General features: G+C 39.6%; 1 protein-coding gene across 1 annotated transcript in view; it reads right to left on the reverse strand.

Annotated features, from left to right (window-relative positions):
• Nucleotides 1-21,395, reverse strand: part of NCKAP5 (NCK-associated protein 5) — an 846,875-nt gene that overhangs the window by 642,704 nt on the left and 182,776 nt on the right. Inside the window, exon 2 of the mRNA XM_011937715.1 lies at nucleotides 160-233. Coding sequence (XP_011793105.1) covers nucleotides 160-233 — 74 coding nt within the window. The remainder of the gene's footprint in view (nucleotides 1-159; nucleotides 234-21,395) is intronic.

Below are 21,395 nucleotides of genomic sequence, written 5' to 3' on the forward strand. Positions count from 1 at the left end.
AGCTTTGCCATTCCAGGATGACAGTTTCTTAGAATCTAACAGTTTTTAGTGAGACAAGCACTTAGTATACATTCTGTAGTCTAACTGAAATATTTTAGATCAACAAAGCTCTAAAGGATGCTGCATGAACAAACAAATAAGAACATGAATTAAACTCACCTCCAGAGACTCCTGTGTTGCTCCTCGAGCTGACTCAGCAGATGCTCAATGTATTTATTGGAGTCCATGTATTCCTGCACAAGCAGACAAAGACAGATGAAACCTCGCTACCACAGCCCCAGCATCCTGAGACTCTGTCCTTATCTCTACAAGGAGTATTTTCAAAAGATTATCCCAAGTTCCCTTCCGGTTCTAGGATTCTCTGCTTCTGTGACTTACAATCATATGTAAATACTATTTTTCTCATATCCTATGATAGTTTTGTAAACAAATCACAGAAGAGAATGGTCGTTACACTGAGTCAGCATTACGATCCTCTTACTCACAGAAAAAAAGGCCTAAATTTCATAGTCATCTAAACTGGGGTCTGTGTTCCACTGTATACAAATGTTTCTGCCCATCATAGAAAAAAAAAAAATAGACAAAACAGTTCTTGATTTTACTGGTCTTATGACAGTCATGTTCCAGCAAAAGTAATGTTTTTAAACTATATGGAATATTTTATATAAATATAATATATATCCATATTCCCTGGGTACTTGTATACACTAATGGACATGTCCATTTTTCTTCAGCTCCATATATACACACAAAACAGTATATATTTTTTTTAATTCTTAAACATAAATCTTTGGCTTCTAAAAAGACATGAAAAGTATGGTGTGTTCTGCTCTATAGAAATGTATATGTAAATTTATTTCTCTAAATCAAACTATTTTCCTGAAACGTATCTGAAAAAAAAAAAAAAAGAATTCATGTGTCACGTGAGAAGTAAGCAGAAAAATCCATAGATTATTACAATGGATTTAATTTGTGGTTTCTGCATATGAGGCTCATATGCAATGGTGTTTCCTTTGCTAACCTGGAGAAAATACGACCTATACAAATCATTTTATATTGTTTTGCTCTGAATCTGGTATTTTATTCCCTTTCTGTTTTGAAGTCTACCCTGCAGGCCTCTGCTTCTACATTATAGCAGCCTTCGATGGAATAGTATGCAATGATTTCGATGTTAAGGCACCCATGAAAGCTACTGTTCCATTTCTATAGATTTGAAATAAACTGAGAACTTTGATTAACAGTGATATTTTCTTTTCAGAAATGTAGGTTTCTTATTAAATGCTATATATGATGTATTGCTCTTAAAGAAATATTCACTACAATAAGGTGAGGGGCTGGGAGAAAGATAGGCATTGACCCCACATAATGGAAAGGGACCAGTCCTGATTTCTTTTGATCCTGGATCTACCCATGTGGCCTTGAAAAGCCTTTTTACATTTCCAAAATGTTTGCTAGACTAGAGGGTATACTAAGTCCTTGTCTAGCTAAAAACTGTTATGATTCTAAGATACTGTAATTCTGTTATAGATAATTAGCTAAGAAGTTTTATGCTTATTGAATAAACACTTATTTTCAGGTGACTACTGAAAAGTTATTTAAACAAGACCACTGGGAATGTTAAAAACAAAGCAGAAATCTCTGCTACTGCAGGAAGTTGCAGCATAGTGGTTATGCTTTTAAGTGTCCTGACCAAGGCTAAACCATGATTTAGAACACTTGACACTATCAAATACATGAATTCTCAAATATGTTCAGCCAAGAAAAACTAAATACATTGTTTCCAAGTAGAAATAAATGTACAGATCTTAAAGTTATTCATTTTTTCTTCATTTAACAACTATTTTTAAACATCTGTTAGATGCCAAGAGCTGTTCTAAGTGCTGCAGATATGGTTATCACCAAGAGGGGGAAAGCCACTGACCTCAAGGAGCTTACAGTCTGTCAAAGGGGCATACTAAATAAATGAACAGATTGGTTTCACATTGGCTGCATGCTATGAAGTAAACAGGTAATAGGAAAGACTTTGGGAGGAGCAGCTATGTCACATGAGGACTCCGGAAGAAGACTCCAACCAAGTGATATTTGAGCTAAGACTTGGAAGAGAAGGAAACCATATAGAGAAAAGGGAGCCAGACACTGCAGGCAGAGAAAACACCATATGCAAAGGTCGTGAAATGTGCTGTTGGAGGAACAGAAGGAAGCCAGTGGGTTCTGGGAACAGGGACTCAGGGATACTGGGTCTCAAATGAAGTTGAAGAGGTAGGCAGGACCAAATCAGCTGCAAGCCTTAGAAAGCAGCTTGGACTTGTCATTTTGTTCATTCTGATTATCTCAAGTCAGAGGTTGAAGCGGAAAGGTGTAGTGATGACAAATAAGACTTCAGTATCAAAGAGACTTAGGTTCAAATCCTGGTTTTGATACTTACTAGCTATGTTCCCTGGTCACATTATTAAATCTCTCTAAGCCTTAGCTTCTTCATCTTTGTCAGAGGCATAAATAATGTTTCATTTATGGAGGCATTGTAAGTGTTAAACAAGAAGTTTAAGTACATACAGCCATCATGGCTGCCAAATAGCAAGCATGGCCTTTTTCAGAGTATTATATACCTCTTTTCAAAAGGAAGATCACTTTACAAGGTGAAGCCATTTTTCATTTTCTCTTCTCTTGCCAAACTTCAAGACTTTTAAGTGTACAGTTCTTAGGTTATACACACTAAATATTAGAATAGGCAGTTAGGCAGAGATTGATAATACTGATCTCTAATCATTGAATGTAGTTGTCACTGGCTTGTGATTTCAAAGTTATTTCAAATAAAAATATTAGCTGCTTCCATTTAAACTAGCTTTATCCTATTTTCCATATAAATAACTATGATGACAAATCTTAACCCACTTAAAAATGGGAAACTAAGATTATCGATTATTTATCCCTCTTTTCAGCTATATTTTTTCTCTATGGCACTCTTACTTCCAACATTCAATATATTTTACTTATTTATTAAGGTATTGCCTCAATATAAGGCTAACACAAATGGATTGGGAAAAGAGACATGCATCTTACATATATTTTTTGTTAAGTGAAATTGTTTTTGCTCAACCTGAAAGAACTTAGGAAGTACCTTCATACCTGTATCATTTCCGGACCCTGAACTGGAAAAGTTAGTTACCTAATGTGAAAACACTATCACAAGATTATAAAATAGAATTACTCCTAGGGAGAATTTTGTGGATCCCTTTGGAGATTAACTCCAAGAAAACAATGGAGGGTGGTAGCACTGGGGCTGGCAGTAGTTAAGAGAAAACTATGGTCACCATAAGTAAAATGCTGTAGGCATAGTGGCTGCAACAGCTTTGGGAGCAAGTACACAGAGGAGGTTATTGTACAGAGACCAGCATCCCAGCATGCCTGCAAAGGCAGAAAGAAAAGGTCCAGATAGATTTTTTTCGGAGTAAACTGAAACGATGCACCATGGAACCCATGAACAAGTACTGTAGGACAAGAGAGAGAACATGATTCTTAATCATAAAAGAGGGTGTGACTCTGAAAATTATTTACATAAGAAAAATATGAAAGCATTTTAGAAAGAGCCTTCACGTGTTCACTAGTATCCAGAAAGATGTGGTCTCTCTGACACATGTGAAGGAAGATTTTTTTTTTAAATGTTGAGATGAAAAGACAGCAGAATTAGATTTTACAAGATAATAGGGTGAGCGGCCAAGATAATAAAATGACATAAAATAAAGAAGGGGCTCAGTGAGCTAAGAATTTCAAGGCAACATAGACTGTACTCGCAGAACGGAAACCTATTTATTGCTGTCCTGTGATTTTTATTATGAGGTGACTCTCCCCACCATGAAATGGTGCCTCAGAGACAACAGGCAACAGATTTTGGTGTATTGGCGCTGAATTGTTCATACAGATGAAAGTCTATTTCTCAATATCTCTTTTGGGAAACAATCAAATTCCCCAACCCAGAGCAGGTACTTACATATACCTCTTCTCCTATTTCTACAGTATAAGTCAATTAGTATATGTATCATTCAGTTAGTGAAGAGTAAGCATGATGTAATCCAGGGAGAAAAAATAAACAACCATATCCACATCTTCCTTGATGTCAGTGTTCACTATTCCTAACACATTATCTATGAAAAATGTCTATTTCCCAAGCCTTGCTTTGTTCAGCATGCAACTTCCTACCTCATTCCGCACAAAGATATTATTAAACTATTGTTACTACTAACTTGATGAATATCCTATTCTACTGGTTTCTCTTAGAATTACAAAACCTACCTTAGATACAATAAATAGTAGAATTGACAATGAAAACATACACACAGTCCTGAGGGAGATAAACTTAACCTGTAACTAAATTAAGAAATAAAGGATAAGGATGAAAATGAATGCAGACATGATTGATAAACAGGCCAGAAAATACTGGTTTGCCAAATAATGATAGCATTTGAGTACTTGATAAGATTTGAGATGCAAACAACAAACAAAGGGATAAAGAAATATTTCAGCACAGGGGAAAAATTGAGGACATGATTATGCACATCGAAAGGATTCATCACTTTCCAGGTAGAGTTAATGGAAAACAATCCACATGTCTATTGGCACAAGAGTTGAATAAAAATAGTGAAGGCAAAAATGGGGGCCTTGCTTGAATGCTTATAGCCTAACAAGGAGCAAAACCACATTAGCTCCATAGCTTACAGCCACCCCAAATGCCCATTGAAATTAGTTTATAGACAAACCATAAATATTATTCCCAATTAAGTAGCTCCTATGTAACAAAGCAACAGAAAGACATTCTCAGGCATTCATGAATTCATAAAATACAGGACCTACATCTTTCAATTAAAAACTTAAAGATACACATATGCATAACCAAAAGGTGTCTGTGTGCCAGATAAGTATATGTACACATGCATGTATAAGTATATATGCACATATGTAATACCTGAGCAAAGAATAAAAAATAGGAATTCACAATATAAAAAGAGGCTTCAAAAGAGGTTAATTCAGCCAAACAGATGTTTAAAAAAGTAATTATAAAATAAACATAAAATCCCAGAAAGAAAAAGTAGAATATACATTATCTATTTTTGTGATGGGCAGAAAGAGGACAAGAGGGAAAGAAAGAGGGAACTATTAATAGAAGGGTGCATAAATCACTTTGAATACAGGGGAAGAAATTATTGTTCTATTTTTGACTTGATAATAAAAAATGCTTAAGTATAACGGTGTGTTTTTCCTGTGTATGCACAATTGGGGGAAGCAATTTGGTGATACATGTGATTTTAAGACATCCGTGCCCTTTTGATCTAGAAACTCCCTGTCTAGAAATCAGCCTGAGGAAATAATCAGATTAAAGCAAATGATATTTATCAAAATATTATTTGTGACAATATGGAAAGACTGAGTATGTCTTATTTTCCAAAACTATAGAAATAATTAAAATAAAGCATGCTTTTTTCATTCAAAGAAACACAATTCTTAAACTTTGTAAAGAATATATAATAAACTAGAAAACAGTGTAATGCTAAGTGAAAGCAGGATAAAAAACTACATAATCTCTCTCATCACTATTTAGAAAATGTATATGAAAGATTAATATCCTACAGTAAATGGTAATATTATGGGCTAATTTAATTTTCTTCTGTATATTTCTTCTTTGTCTATAGTTTTAAAAAACTATATGCTCATTACAAAAATTTAAAGTAATGGATATTACACAGAAAAATACCATACCAGAAAATAATGTTCATGAAGATTTGATTATAACTTTTAGAAAGCTTGATCTGAAATGCCACAAGGAAACCATTTCCTTTATATTATTCTAAAGCTAGACTCGTGTTTGAAACAATGAACTCCCCTTTCCACTTGCCCTCGTTAGTGTTCTGATAAAAGCATTTCACCAAAGTTAGGATTAAGGGGGCTGAAGGCGGGGGGTACCAAGTTACACCAAGTCATATTTTATGTGTTAAAAATTTTACAAAGGTACAGCATTAAAAAGACATCTGTTCCTTGGCTCAAACTTATGCAAATTAGAATCATTTTAGAGATACATTTCAGGAAGTTTGCCTTTCACTTCTTTTAATGCACATGTTTCAGGGCAATTAGTATGAAACATTTAAAGTGATTAGAGGTTTATAGATATACTGAACATTGCATGTCTTTGTAGCATAAGCCCATTTAATGTGAATCTCCTATTGTCTGAAGTAGGTCAGTTCTGAGAGAGGCCCATTATAAATGAATTCTAATGATGTGAGGATCTTAAGTATCATTCATCTTAAGTGGAGTTTAAAATAAAATCGTATATCAAAGCTTGCAGAGATCCAAAAATCCCTCCAAATAATCTTCGCATTATAATCAGCATAACTTATGGCAGAGCTTGTGAAATCCTGCCAGCAATTTTGTGACTAGTAACATAGAATCCCCAATTCACCTTTGGGCAAAGCAGCACCGGCGAGGCAGCCAGCTGTTCAAATCAACAGAACTCTCTGCAATTAGGAAATGACTAACTACCACAACAAAGTAATTTTTAGGGTGGGGGGGGGCATCTCCTAATAGAAAGGTATATCTGCATGGTGAATGTAAAAAACTTAAATAAAATAGCCACTTTGGGAATTATACAGACAAGGTAATAAATACAAAGGTGTCTCATAATTAACTGGCATCTGTACCAGTATAAATTCTTCCAAAGAGACTTTTTAAAATGTTAAACACCATGAGCAAATCAATTTAGGAGTCCCAGCTTGAACAGATCCATCCTCCTGTTGCCATGTTAGCATCAGCCGTCTTGAATTCCTCTTTTCCATTCCCTCCTCAAACAGCTGCAACCTTGCCTCTATCTAAGGCAGACTTTCTAGTGGAGCTTCCCCATTAGAGCCACTGATGGCCTCCACAAGGTGGAATCTCAGGATTTTGCTTGGTCCTTATCTTATGACCAGTACCTGTAGAACTTCACATTTTAAAACCATCCTCTTCCTCCCTGGTATTCTCTGAAATTGTCTCCCTGTATTCCATCACTCTGAGGTTCAGCATGGCCCATGCTGCTCAGTCACACTCTGGAGGTCCAATCCTGTGAGTATGGCTATTTCCCAAACAGGTCCCTTTGGATGTGCCACACACTCTTTCAAGTATGTCATCCTTCATTTCTGTATCCTCCAACATCTACCATAGCCCTTGGAACATCTCAAGCACTCAAGGGTGTGTTGAGTAAGTGAAAGAGTGAATTAATTGGCTGGATGTAACCAGGCTCATAAGAGAATCTGAGATTAGTCTATAAGTTGTCTCGGTCTTCCAAAACTTTTACTTGAAAAGGTTTTGATGATCATCGAAACATTAGGCAATCATGACAAGACAGCAGAAACAGTGTTTTTGTTTCGTTTTCCCTCTCCTCTCTCATGCACCACTCAATGTGATGTTTCTGACACCAGATGAATGGGAATCTTTCCCTATACATCAACCAAACAATTCTCCAACAGACACCAACTAGGTGTCCTATAATTTAACTCAATTCTGACACCATCTACCTGGAGATAGCATCAGCTCCCTCAAGGTAAGGGCTCACAAGACTGCTCCTGGCTTCAGACACCAATCACAAGTACCACAGTGGGCTGCCACCTATAATTCTGACCGGTCAGCTATAAATCAGGGTTCCCACCACAACCTCCTCATGCTTGATAAATTTGCTACAGCAGTTCACAGAACTCAAGGAGGCATTTTACTTAGGTTTACCCATTTATTGTAAGTGAGACTGCAAATGATACAGATAAACAGCTAGATGGAAGAGCTGCATAGGACGAGGTATGGGAGAAGGGGTTCAGGGCTTCCATGCTCTCTCCTGGCACACTGCCCTCCAGGAACTTCCATGAGTTCAGCTATCTGGAAGCCCCTTGAGCCCAGTCCTCTTGGGTTTTATGGAGGATGCATTATGTAGGAATGACTGCTTACATCAGTGGCCATTGGTGGTCAACTTACCCAGAGCTTGGTAGGTAGGGCTGAAAGTTCCAACCCTTTAATCACATGGTTGGTTCCCCTGGCAACCAGCCCCTATCCTGAGGCTATCCAGAAGCCCACAAAGAGTCTTCTAAATAGAACAAAAGATGCTCCTATCACCCGGAAAATTCTAAGGGATTTAAGAGCTCTGTGTCAGACGTTATCACTCAGAAAATAAGAAAGGTTTTAGGAACTCTGTATCAGAAACCAGGAGCCAAAGACCAAATATTAGAACAAAAGGTTCTCCTAGTACCCTATCTACAAGGATTTTAGGAGTTCTGTGCCAGAAACTGGGAAGCAGACACCAAATATATATATTTAATCCTAGCAGTTTTCTAAATTACTGTATACTCATAATTTTATTCTATTGGTACAAGCCAGAAATGACATTCCAAAGACAAGCTATTGATAATTTTGCAAAATCATTGTGTTTCTCTAATCTTGCAACTCTGAAGAAAATTTAGGTACATTGCTCATCTATGGCATGTAAATCATAGGAGCTGTCAAAAATTTCAACACAGTAAAATTCACAACCAAAATTTGCTTTCAAATGGAGAGATAACTGATAGCATGATGACTAGCAAACCGCATAGAACGAAAACATCTCTTTAAAACCTTTGTCATATATGAAAATTTCATCAATATGAATTAAAAGTGACAGAATATAGTCAGAGAGCACATGAGACCATTGAAAACCCTTGTGACCTGCTATTTGGTATCAAGGCAGTAGACTAATGCAGATCAGACTATGAGTACAGCTTAGCAGATCTTCAGAGTAAAACATACTTCAATTTGTTGGATACTGCTTAACTGTTCCCTATTATATATTTTTCCCCTTTTAAAAAAGTCCCCCAACTCTCCCCAGTTCTAGCTGGACACACTGCTTCCAAGCTAGAAATTATGTTTCCCAGCCTCCTGTGCTGCTTGAGGTGAACACGTGCCTGAGTTCAAGCCGAAGAGAGGTAAGCAGAAATGGTTTGTGCAATATCCAGGAAATCCCCAGCCTAAAGACAAGATACAGCCCATTGTGCACTCTTCCCCTGGCCAGAAATAGTGACGCCTTGGGCTCAGAGACAGTCCTACACGCAAAGGATAGCTAAAGTGATAGTTCTTAGAGCACCTATCCACTGACCCTAGTCTTTCTACCTCCCTTTGACCTAAATAAGATAGAAATAAATTCCTACTTATTTAAAACACTGCATTTTGGGCTTTCTTTTTTACTGTACACTCAGCCTATGTAACAAGTAATATAAATATTGGTCAATTCTTTTGAAAGTTAACATGGAAAACAGTGAAATACAAAGCAGCAGTCATCTCTATATTACTTGATTGATTGATGTTGTTTGTAGATGTTATAGTTTTCCAAAGCACTTTGACAACCATTCTCATTTAAGCCTTACAATATCTTTGAGTCATGGTCACCATTTCAATTTAGAAAACTAATGCTCAGATTATGGTTAAGTAATTTGCTTGGGGTAAGACAATAAAAGACTTTAAAAGTCTGTTTTTGCTCAGTTCAGCACATTTTTTCACTGCCCTAAAGAATGCCCTCCCCACAGCTAACTGCCCTCAGAGTGAATTTTATGTTGGTTAGATGGAAACTAGCTACAGAATGACCCCCTCCACCACAGCCCTCTCCACCAATTTGTAGTGTGTGTTGGGGGAAATCTGGCTAGATGCAAAGCCATAAAACAAAATCAAGCAATGAGCTTTCAGATTCGTACTAATTGGGCATCTGTGTAAGTTTGGCTTTGGTTCCACTTTGATTTTCCTGTCCTAGTGCAATGACGGTAAGGGCAGAAGTTAAGTTGTATTCTCCCATTCAGTAGTCTACTCTGTTAATAGTAATGACATAAATCTACACATAAGTTAAACAACTTTTGGTTATATTATATTTGAAAAAGATGCTCTAATACTTAGATATTCTTTCTTAGGTAAAAAGAGTTATACTTAATTTTAAGCAAAATAGTAACTATTGTATTTCTCAGCAGCCTGTATCATTTTCTTAAATATTGTTCTTATAGCAGCTTGGGAGATAAAAACATATTGGTCAAATGAAGGAATTCATTTAGGTGGAAAAAATAAGTTCGCTTACTTATTTATTTATTTTTTTCTGAGGTAGAAATAAAAACTAATTCAATCTGTCCTCAAGTTCTGCAAGTCAGTAACATACCATTTGTCAGCATGACAGTAGATTGTGTATATTTTTAAAAAGCCACCATAAAAATACAAATGACATAGTTAGCCAAGTCCTCATTTCAACCTCTATTTTTCACTTGATGGAGAAATACCAGTAGAGCCTTATATGAGTGAAAAGTCCTGGGTCCCCAGCTACTCTACATGGAAGAATTTGGCCATGGAAAGTTCAAAGACTAATTTAAATCCCAGTATTACATCCACACACAGCAGGAATTGACCAATGATCCATTGCATCAGTACACTGTACTTTCATACATTTCCTTCTACCCAAATACTGGATCACGGAACGCCATTTCACTCACCACATTATATCAGGAACCCCTGAGCCTACGATTATCAATACCATTCAAAATCTGGCCAGGTATATTCTAATTTTCTCTCCCATCACTCCCCAAAGCTACCCTGGGAGTCCAGTGAAGCCAGGCTCCTTGCTTTTTCTGAACAGGCCAAGTTATGAATTCTTTGCAATCCCAGTACCTAGCACAAGACCTGCAAATAATAGGTGGCAAGGCATTTCTAGAAACCAGTGCACTGGAATTGGGTTATGGCATCAAGTACGAAGAACACATTTATTTGCTGCTACTTACGGCTCCCATCTGTTCATCTGAGTCACCTGGTGGGCTAGTTAAAACACAGATTACTGGGCCCTGACCCCAGAGTTTGATTCAGTGGGCATGCAATGGAGCCTGAAAATTTGCATCTGTGAGAAGCTCCCAGGTGATTCTAATGCTGCTGGTCTGGGGACCACTCTGCAAATCACTGGATTATAGTAACCAGGATTAGTTTACTGATTAGCCCGATTACCACCCACTGTCCTCTTAAAGAGATTAATAAGGCCAATGTAAATAATGCCAAATGCAATTATTCTACAAATATTTTCAAGGGCTAATTATGTTCAGGCACTCTTCAAGGTCTGGGCAATACAGCCATGTACAGTGCAGACAAGTCTCTGCCTGCATGAAGGTAACATTTTTGTGAAGGAGACAGACAAAATAAGTGGAGGTAGGTGGAAAAACAAAACAGAGAAGAGGAAAGGAAGGGCTGAAGTAGAGGGGTGGCATTAACATAGACTGCTGGAGGAAGGCCACACTGAAGACATTTGAGCAAACACCTAAAGGAAGTGAGGGAACTAACCCAGGTGGCTACTCTGGGAGGCTCATTCTAGGCAGAGAAAACCAGTATAAAGGACTTTGAGGGCAGGAGTGTGTGCCAGCGTGTTGCAGGAACAGCACAGAGGCCAGTGTGGCTGGAGTGCAGAGACAGGGTGAAGGGAGGAGGATGGTCATCACAGCTGCCTAAGCTCTTGTAGGAACTTTGCCTTTTGTTCTCAGTGACATAGGGAACAATTGCATTGGGATTTGATTCGAGGAGTCAAATGGTCTCACTTAAGTCTTGAAAGGATCCTTCAGGCTGCTGTTGACTGAAGGAGTAGCAGGCAGGGGCAGGAGCAAGGAGAAAGGAGGCCAGCTGAGGCCACTGGAAGGAGATCACCGTCACTTTGACTAGGGCGGTCACCAGGAGAATCATGCTAAGTTGCTGGATTCAGAATCTGTTTTGAAGATGGAGGTAACAGAACTTCCTGATGGACTGAATGTGGGATATGAAATACAATAAAAATCAAAATAATATTTGGTTTTGGGCCTGAGCTGTTGGATAATATGCTATTTATTGACAGAGGGAAAACTAAGAAAGGGGTAAGTTTGTACAAGGGGTGTTGAATAAATTGTTCTCCTTTGGCCGTGAAGTTTGCTATGTCATTACATATGAAAGAGCAGATGTCAACCAGGTCGTTAGTGCTCAAGAATTTTGGATTCCAGTGTATAAGGATATAAACACGGAGCCATGACATCAAATGAGATTACCTGAGGAAGGAACTACACTAAAGAAAAAAGGACCCACTACTTGGAGGTTGGGAGGAGAAAAAACAAAAAAAGTAAATGAAGGAGAGGCCAGTGAGGGAAGAACAGGAGAAGGTGTTCTAAGAAGGTAGTGTTAAATACAATCAGTGGTCAAGTAAGACAGGCCCGCAAATTGGCCAATATAGAGGTCATTAGCGGCCTGACAAAAACAGTTTCAGTGGAGGAGCCTCTCCAAATATCCCACTTGGGGTAGAGGTTGGGGAAAGGTGAAGAATGAAGACAAAATTTTATGCCAAGGGTAGGGAGAACAAGTAAGAACAAAACTTTTTCAGAAAATATCATAAATATCATGTGATTCTTGAAGATCAGTCTTCAAGAGTTCCTGCAGCGTGAGGAGATTTTACATTTATGCACTAACACATAAACCTTGCTTGGACTTTATTTTCTAAGCCAGAAAGCATTCGTGGATGTGCAGATTTCAGTGTGTTGCCTGTTAAACTGCATTTCTCACTTACGGGCACTGAACATAAATCATCCTGGAGGAACGAACATTCTTCCTGGAGTGAGGTATTTCAAAGACTGCCTCTACTGCCTCTTGGTGGGGACGGGTGGTTCCCAGGATCTGATCACATTTATTTCTCTATTTTCATGGTAAAATGTGAAGACGAAAGTAATGGACCGGATCTGAGTTCTCCTGCTGCAGGCTATTGTTCGTATTAAGCAGTTGAACACCATTTGACTTGTCTTGGTGAAAAGAAACACTAGCTCTATCCTGTTGCATTTCCTCTAATAAAAAGGCAGCAGAACAAGTGAATCACTACAACTGACAAGCATGTTTTCCTCTTACCCCTAAATGTTGTCTCCATATGAAGAGATGTACTAAGGAGACCATAGGCATTTATTTCCCTGCCACAGGCCTTGGGAAATAAAGGATGGAGTGCCTAAAGAGACCTTCTCAGACCTAGTATTTTGCATATGCCCTCACAAAAAATAAACCTGTATCACCAATATAGAACATGAAAGCAAACCAAAAGTCATAAGGAATTCTGGAAGTCAGAAAGAAGTTTCAGTTTGATTAACAAAAGCTGCAAAACCAGAACCCAAAACACATCCAGGATAAAATTACCATGAAGATGAGGACTGAACTGGGAAAAATTGCAAGCTCAGATTGAACATAAGAGCAGGAGGGGCCTCTTGGGCAATTGTCTGTGTGATATTTAAGTATGGTATTCCACGGCCACCCCCCTCCTTCCAGCAACTAGTAGGAGAGTTTGAACTCAAGATAAAGAGCTGTTCTCTACTGAGGATTAGTTTCCATCTAAGGAGGCAGAGCCATGAGGCTGGGGTGGGGTTTTGGGGTTGGGTTCTGTGCAGGTGTGGAGGCCTCACCAGGGCTGGAATTCATGGGCACCTCCCCACAGACACTGTAGGCCTATTCAATAGAACCTGCTCTCCAGTCAGGGCTGCCAACTCAGAGGGCTTCTAATGTTATGTGGAGAACCAGGCATCCTTTCCTAGCTGTAGCCGACTTAGTGCTGAAAACCCTTGAACTTGTCCAACATCTTCCACAAAGAGGCCAACTCTATAGAAAGACACTTAGCTTCATGAGGACTGGTTAATTGGTATTTCAATGTGATGCCCATTGCCAACACCAGGACAGGTATAATGGGTATAGGTGCAAAGCAGGACCCATCTGGCTGACAATCCTTATTTCAGATCTTGACATCTGACCATGAAAAGGCCAAGCTGGAAACAAAAGGGTGGCAGAGTAAGAATGGGGGCCTCTGCCTCCTGGAAACAGGGGAATCCCTTCAGGGGGCTGCGTATATTTTCACCGTGCAGCTCCTCTTTCTAGTTTGCTATCTTAGCAAGCTCTGTTAAGAAAGAATGTGGAAAGGGGAAACAGTGGGAAAATAGCCACTCCTGATACTACAACACCCCTTTCTCTTCAACTTTACCTCCAGAGACTGAGCCTATGCCATAGTTCATTCTCTAATACTAGCATAAACAGCTTTCAGGAGAATCATGCCTACTGAATCAACTGCCAATCATTCAGGGAAGATTTTTAGGATGGTTCAAGAAGATGGAGAGAAAGGACTTATGAAGTAGAAGACACCCACCCCTGCCCTACCCAAAATAAACAGCTCAGTAGCAAAGACTTCTCTTTTTTTCCAATAAAGACACTGATGTTAAAGACAACCTGTTTCTTGGTTTCTTCTGTTCTCAACTCTAGCTTGCAATATGTGAAGTAATTTGAGATTATCCTCAGCAGTTCCACAAATGTCTCATGGTATAAAATGATTACCAATACTGTGATTAAAAAGTGCTTTTATAGGTGGTAACCTGGAGGGCTATTACCCTGAAGTAAATAGCACTGCTGTCTTGTTTGAAAGGTAATTTGAAAGCCATTTTGTTCTGACTGTGGAGAATCTGGTTCAGGAGAAAAGTTTCTTCTCTCCTGAGGGGCCAAACCAAACATGTGATGCAACATAGCTGTGGCACTCTTTGAACCTTCTCATTGGAAAATCTGGAGAGAAATGGGACATATAGCAACTTTTCATTTGAAAGCCCTTGTGCCCAGGGCCCCTGTCTCTGTGCCAGTCCATCCTTGGAAGAGCAACGGTGCAATGCAATAACTCAGCGCTGCCCATCACCTGATGGCGGCTGGTATGCTCCCCTGGGTTCTACCTGGGATGACCAAATGGTACCCTTAGCCTCCACTGAACACCCACTTCACAAAGACACATTATCCTAACAATTAGGATCTAATGCAACGATTCTCCCAGTGTGGACACAGACCAACATTGTTAGCATCACCTGCAAACTCATTAGAAATGCAAATTCTCTGGCCTTTCCCCAGGCCCACTGAACTCTGGGGGTGGAGGAGCCCAGTAATTTATGGGTTTAGGAGCCTTCCAGGTGATTCTGATCCCACTACACCTTAGAACGACTGTTCAATAGTCAAATTAACCGATCATTGCAATCATTCACTCCAGGTGTGTGAGCCACCCCTTCCCCTGCCCCCTTCCACCTCCTGCATTTTCAAGATAAATAATTTGACGCTATAGTGAATTTGAATTACTATCAGCATTGATGAACAATTCAAGGTTTCTTTTCAAAAGATCTCATTTTGGAGGGTAGAGGGCTGGGCAATCAGACCTTGCATCAGGTGAAACACTGAAGTTTAATTAAAATAATGCAAAACCAGCAATGGCTGCCCTGCTGTGAAGCCTATGTTTGTATTTAATGATGTAGGTGCCGTTTTAAAGATCAGCACGAGAGAAGTACCCATGATAAATATGATGCAGGTGCACCTGGGAGGTTACTTTTTTTTTTTTTTTTTAAGTATCTCCTCTCAAAGCCTTATGCAGCTAAAACCATTCAATGAGTGGACTATGCGCTATTTGGGATATGAAGAGACACCTGGACTCATGTAAGTTTTTTGTATTGGGTCACCTAAGATAGAAATTCCTTTTTAAAATTTACACATTTGGGATAGCAACGCAGACAGTTCACTTACCAGTGGATAGCAATTTAACTATTCTAATCCCTATTTTTCATGAAAATCAGCCACTCCTAGACAAGGCAGATGTGTTAAATCAATTTAGGAAGGCAATTTACTATGATGAGGTTGTTAAAGAGTCAAACGGAACATCAGGAAATTTATGCAAATATTTTTGGGAATTTGTTCTGAGTATGCAAATGCTATATAATTAGTTATCATGCTTTTCATGCAAAATTAAATTTGCTATAATAACGAATCACACTCAAGAATAAGGCTAGTTAACAGGAAAAGAACCCTCATTTTTACGACTGAAAGACTGCAAATTGAAGGTAAACTGCAGGTGAATCTAATTCCAGCCTTTAGGATTGTTGTTCATTCCGGTCAAACGAAACCAACTGCAACAAGGGGTGGGAGGGCTCTCTGACTCTAGACAGCACGTGTATGGACGCAAAAATCACAAGAAGTAGAAGCAATGGAGCATTCTGCTTTTTGGACTAGGCTGTCTCAGCTATCATTAGCCAGATACTCTTTTACCCTCTAATTATTTTGGAAGTACTCAGTGCTATCATTTAATATTTATCAGACTAACAAAGCCAAACTTCTATTTTGGAATATCTCTAAAGTCTAATTACTGCTCAGTCCCTTCCTGCCCCAGGCTGACAATTTGGAGATAATTCCGTCTTCCAGCATGTTGGCTCTTCCTGCCTCACTCTATAAATGTCCTCACTAGTCAGGGGACTCTCTAGACCTCCTCTCACTGTCAAAGTCCTATGTCTGCTATATTTGCCAGGATATTTAAGAATTAGGCCCTTGGCCGGGCGCGGTGGCTCACGCCTGTAATCCCAACACTTTGGGAGGCCGAGACGGGCGGATCAGGAGGTCAGGAGATCGAGACCATCCCGGCTAACATGGTGAAACCCTGTCCCTACTAAAAATACAAAAAATTAACCAGGCGTGGTGGTGGGCGCCTCCAGTCCCAGCTACTTGGGAGGCTGAGGCAGGGGAATGGCATGAACCTGGGAGGCTGAGCTTGCAGTGAGCCAAGATCATGCCACTGCACTCCAGCCTGGGGGACAGAGTGAGACTCCATCTCAAAAAAACAAAAACAAAAAACAAAACAAAACAAACAAAAAAAAGAATTTGGCCTTTTATGCCTCCTGGCCACTTGTAGCCCACTCCCATTTGGCCACGACTGGGACATTTTCCATAGCATGAAACTTTCTGTGATGACCCTGGAGAAGTCCTGAGCAAACCAGGTGAGTTGGTCACTCCAACACAATCACATGTTTCCCCATTCCCAGGCTGTTTGCCCATTCCTGTGGGTGTCAGTTTTCCTAACTATGCTTCAAATTCCTCACTGGGAGTAGGCTCAGCCCTACCCTCTAGTGCTATGGACTAGCCCTAACCCAGGAGTCATGTATGCTCATCTGCTATCCACTAAAGAAGTGGAGGCTCCATCCAGTGAGCCTGATCGCTGACCCATGTCTTGCCTTATCCCAGGTGAACTGCTCAGGAATAAAGTTGTTTCCAGCTGCCTGAGGACTGACAGAGGGCTCCCACTGTCACCTCCCCAGATCGGAGCCTCAAAGATACCAATTTGCGCCACAGCCACCCCCAACCGACCCTCACCCAATCTGTGATTAGACTCAGTGCCCTTCAGTGGGACTAGCACTTTACTTTGGTTAGGCTCAGTTACATTCTTGCTTTATACCTATTCCACACCAGATCATCGTGGAGGTCCCAGGTTTGTTACCTAAAAATACCTTTCAACCTGCTATTAAAAGTGAAGCCTGCACCTGAACATTCATGTTGTCTTTTCCCAGAGGATCACAAAATAGTTGCTATAGAATCTAGAGTTGTCAAGCACTTTGTCATATTAAGCTTACAATGACAAAACTAGGTTTTAGTAGCATGATTTTAGGAAAAAGAGGAACCCAAAGCCATACATTTGAAGACTATATATATATATATATCCCTTAGACTGAAGAGACAGACATGCTAGAAACATTTCATAAAAGAAGAAAAAAGGGGGAAGTGAATGCCTGGCTGCCCATAGAGACGTCCAGTTTTCTGCAGAGGCTGGCTGTTAACAGTACCTGACTCCACTGGTTTCAATAAATAGATCAATCACCTTGTTCTTGCTAAAACCCAAGCTCAATAATTCAATATTCCCTAGCCACATACAATGCATTTAACCCTTCCTCATTATCCCACTTAAGCTAAAAAACAAGACAAAACACAAACAGGATGATAGCCAGATGAACTCTTAATTCCAAAACAATATCAATTTAATTCACTCCATTTACTAGTACTGCCTTCTCAACCATGCCTTGTCTTAGCTCAAAATGAATTAGATAAAACGTAATATTCATGCAACTTGGCCCACATCGAAAATTATATTCCTATACAAATTTGCATGTTTCTAGTTTTTCTACATTTCATACTTTGTCTCATAAGTCATGTTGTAGAGTGTCATTCTCTCATTTGTCATTTTTGTAAAGGCCATCCTATGGTTTACTTAGCAGAAAGGCTAATAGATTTTATTAATAGGCATAGTCTTTCCAACCTGTAAAAATACCAATACTTAAGTCAAATATTTTTCTACCCACAATGCAAATAGTACTTTGCTAAAAACATCACCATTAGCCTAGGAGAATGAGACAAAGCATAGATGCAAGAAAGTTCTATGCAGTAAGTGATACAGACATTTTACAACAAGAAGGTATCATCTGTGATTGAGATCCAGAGGCAGGTAAAAATCAAACCTTGGAGAGTGGGCTTGCGGAAAGATAATTGATAAACTACATTTTACGTGATACTTTATTTTCAACACTCCCTTATGAAGTTTGCTTAATTATCTTTTATAACATACCAGTAAAACAGTGTGTCTGTCTCCGTATTACTGATGAGAAACCTTGGCTCTTAGAGTTCAAGTAACAATATCTGAGTGGGTAGTTGAAAACACAATGCTACACTAAATCATTAAAAGTAAAAGTTGGACAATTACCTTTCTAGTAATTTTCACTGCCCATACAGAATATTCTTCTAACAATTGCATTTGAGAACCTACCCTGGGGGATGAGACTTTAGGACACAGAGAAGCTATGTAGACCTTGACTACTTTGGGTCTATTTCCTTATTTATAAAACGAAGAGATGGGTTCAGATCAGTGGTTAGCAAACCTCAGCCAGCACTAGTATCACCTGGAGAGCTTGCTAAAACAGACTGCAAAAACAGACTGCAGGGCCCCACCCCCCAAGAATTTCTGATTCAGCACACCTGGGGTGAGACCGGAACATTTGCATTTCTAACAAATTGTCAGGTGAGGTGGATGTTGATGCTGCTTGTCCAGGGACCACTTTGAGAACCATTGGACTGGTCTTCAGGGCCTCTAAGATTTTGAGTATGGAAAGACAGACAATATTTTTAACTTCTAGACCAACAACTGCAAGTAAGAGTCCCCTCATTTATCCTTCCATCTATTCATTCAACAAATGGACACTTGTTTGTTTGTGAACAAGTGTGTTTTCAAATAGTTCCCAGTTTGGCTAAAAGTCAGGAAAACATCTCAATTATTTAATTTATATAATTTATGAATATTTGGCAATTTTCTTTAACTCCATTTTGTGATCATGTAAAATCAGGAAAAAAGATTAAATCAGGAAATGCACGCAAAAATTATTAAGAGTGTCTGACACAAAGAGAGATCTCAGCAAACCTTAGCTCTATGGATCATGGAAACAATTTACATATCTTATTGCACTTTTGCCTTTCACATTTTTATTCCAGCTGCTAGCATCTATCCTATTTCAGCATCTCAGGGTTTTCCTCTTTATCCTCTGCTGGAGAAGCTGATGAAGTTAGCAAGGCTTGGATCAAGGTAATGCTGAGGCAGGGATAGGCTGGGTTAAAGAGGAGAGAATGATTATATGCAAACTATACAACTGGTTCCTAACATGAGTTAATGGATTAAATACAAAATACCTGCCCTTCAGTGTGTTCCAGCTCTCATTAGTGCCGACTGCATCTCAAGGCACACCTTTCTCCTGTGCCACCTATGTCCTTGACATACAGTTGGAGCAGGAGATAGGGGCGCTATTGGCAGCCAAATAAATGGACAGAAGCAGTGTGATTGTCCGGGGAATCTGACAGAGAGGTAAATTGAACTTAATCACTGTCCCAGCCGAATCACATTTGTAAAAGCTGAGGCTCTGTGGACACCTGTTATAAATCAAGCAATTCCTAATGTTTTCCTACAAGACTTGAGCCTTTGGCTGATCTCAGTTTCTCAGTATAAGAACCATTTGCCCCACCCAGGGCTTGGCATCAACAATTTGGTATTATGTCCCAAGAAATTCCCCAAAACTCCTGGGATGGCACAAAGTTGTCCTAGCTATGTGAGTTAGACTCTGAGCTCCAGACAGAAATACTCATTTCCAGGTTCAGCTTGTAAAACTACCTGCTTTCACATATGTCTTTTGGCCCCAGGAGGTTTCCAAACCACAGCCAAAGCCTGAGATGAAAACTTAAAGAAGGCTAGACTGCATGAAATTTACCTTACCTATCCCGGCACAAGCCAGAACTGGATGAGGCGCAAACCAGGACTGCTGTGCAAATAGACGAACTCTGCCTCTGGGGATGGCTCAGGGGGATCATAAACACCCCACTTTGAGAGGGCAGGAGGCCTGAGTGGCATTTAGGTTTCTCTGAGGCTTATTTTGTGAAAGCAAAACTGACTCACTCAGAAAACATTTTAAAACTATTTACTTGGAATTACATAAAAAGTATTTCAAATGAATTTTTTTTTTCTTTTTCTTTTTTTTTTCAGAAGCAGGAAAGTCTGTTTCCTAGCCGGCTGCTGAGTCAGACAGAATAGCCAGGAAGACACTGGGAAACCTCAGCCTCTCGGAGGCCTCTGCAGTTGTGAGGCTGGGAGATGTGGTTCTGAAACCCAGGCAAGTTGCTGAAGCACAGAGAGGAATTCCCAGAATTTCCTCTATAGTTTTCACTTAGATGTCACAAAGAAGGCCTGATTTCAGCCAAATAAAAGTTTGTTGCAGGTCACACATGAGCACCAGTTGTAACTAAGGAAAAACATATACATTCTAAAGCACATACTGTATTCCAAGTACTGTTTTTTTCTTTTCTTTTTTGAGATGGAGTCTGGCTGTGTTGCCCAGGCTGGAGTACAGTGGTATGATCTTGGCTCACTGCAACCTCCACCTCCTGGGTTCAAGCGATTTTCCTGCCTCAGCCTCCCAAGTACCTGGGATTACAGGGGCCCAGCTAATTTTTGTATTTTTAGTGGAGACACAGTTTCACCATGTTGACCAGGCTGGTCTCAAACCTCTGACCTCAGGTGATCCACATGCCTTGACCTCCCAAAGTGCTGGGATTACAGGAAAGAGCCACCAAGCCCAGCCTGCCAAGTACTTTTCAAATGTATTCATTTGATTATTCACTCGAATTCTTCTGAACACTTGTTATGTGTAGTGTTAGGAGCTGTTGGATATAACTGTGACAAAAATGGACTATGCCCTTTCCATCGCTGCTGTATTCAACCTACCTGGGAGGGAGGAAGGCACTGGCATGCAGAACCATAGCTTTACCATGTTAAGCCACTTTCCCAGCTGTACACAGGGAAAGAGCCAGAGAAATTTGAACAGGATTTTGTGTCTCCAAAGTGTGTACTCTGGCTTTTGGGGAAGGACGGATCCAAACATAAAGGAAGAAGAAAACTAGATGACTCCAGCTTATGAAGATAGCATTTATATATTCCCCTGAGTGCCCACAGAAACCTGAGAATACGGTACTCTTCTGATAGAAAT

The sequence above is a fragment of the Colobus angolensis genome, unplaced genomic scaffold (assembly GCF_000951035.1).
Source record: "Colobus angolensis palliatus isolate OR3802 unplaced genomic scaffold, Cang.pa_1.0 Scaffold168, whole genome shotgun sequence".
Taxonomy (NCBI): Eukaryota; Metazoa; Chordata; class Mammalia; order Primates; family Cercopithecidae; genus Colobus; species Colobus angolensis.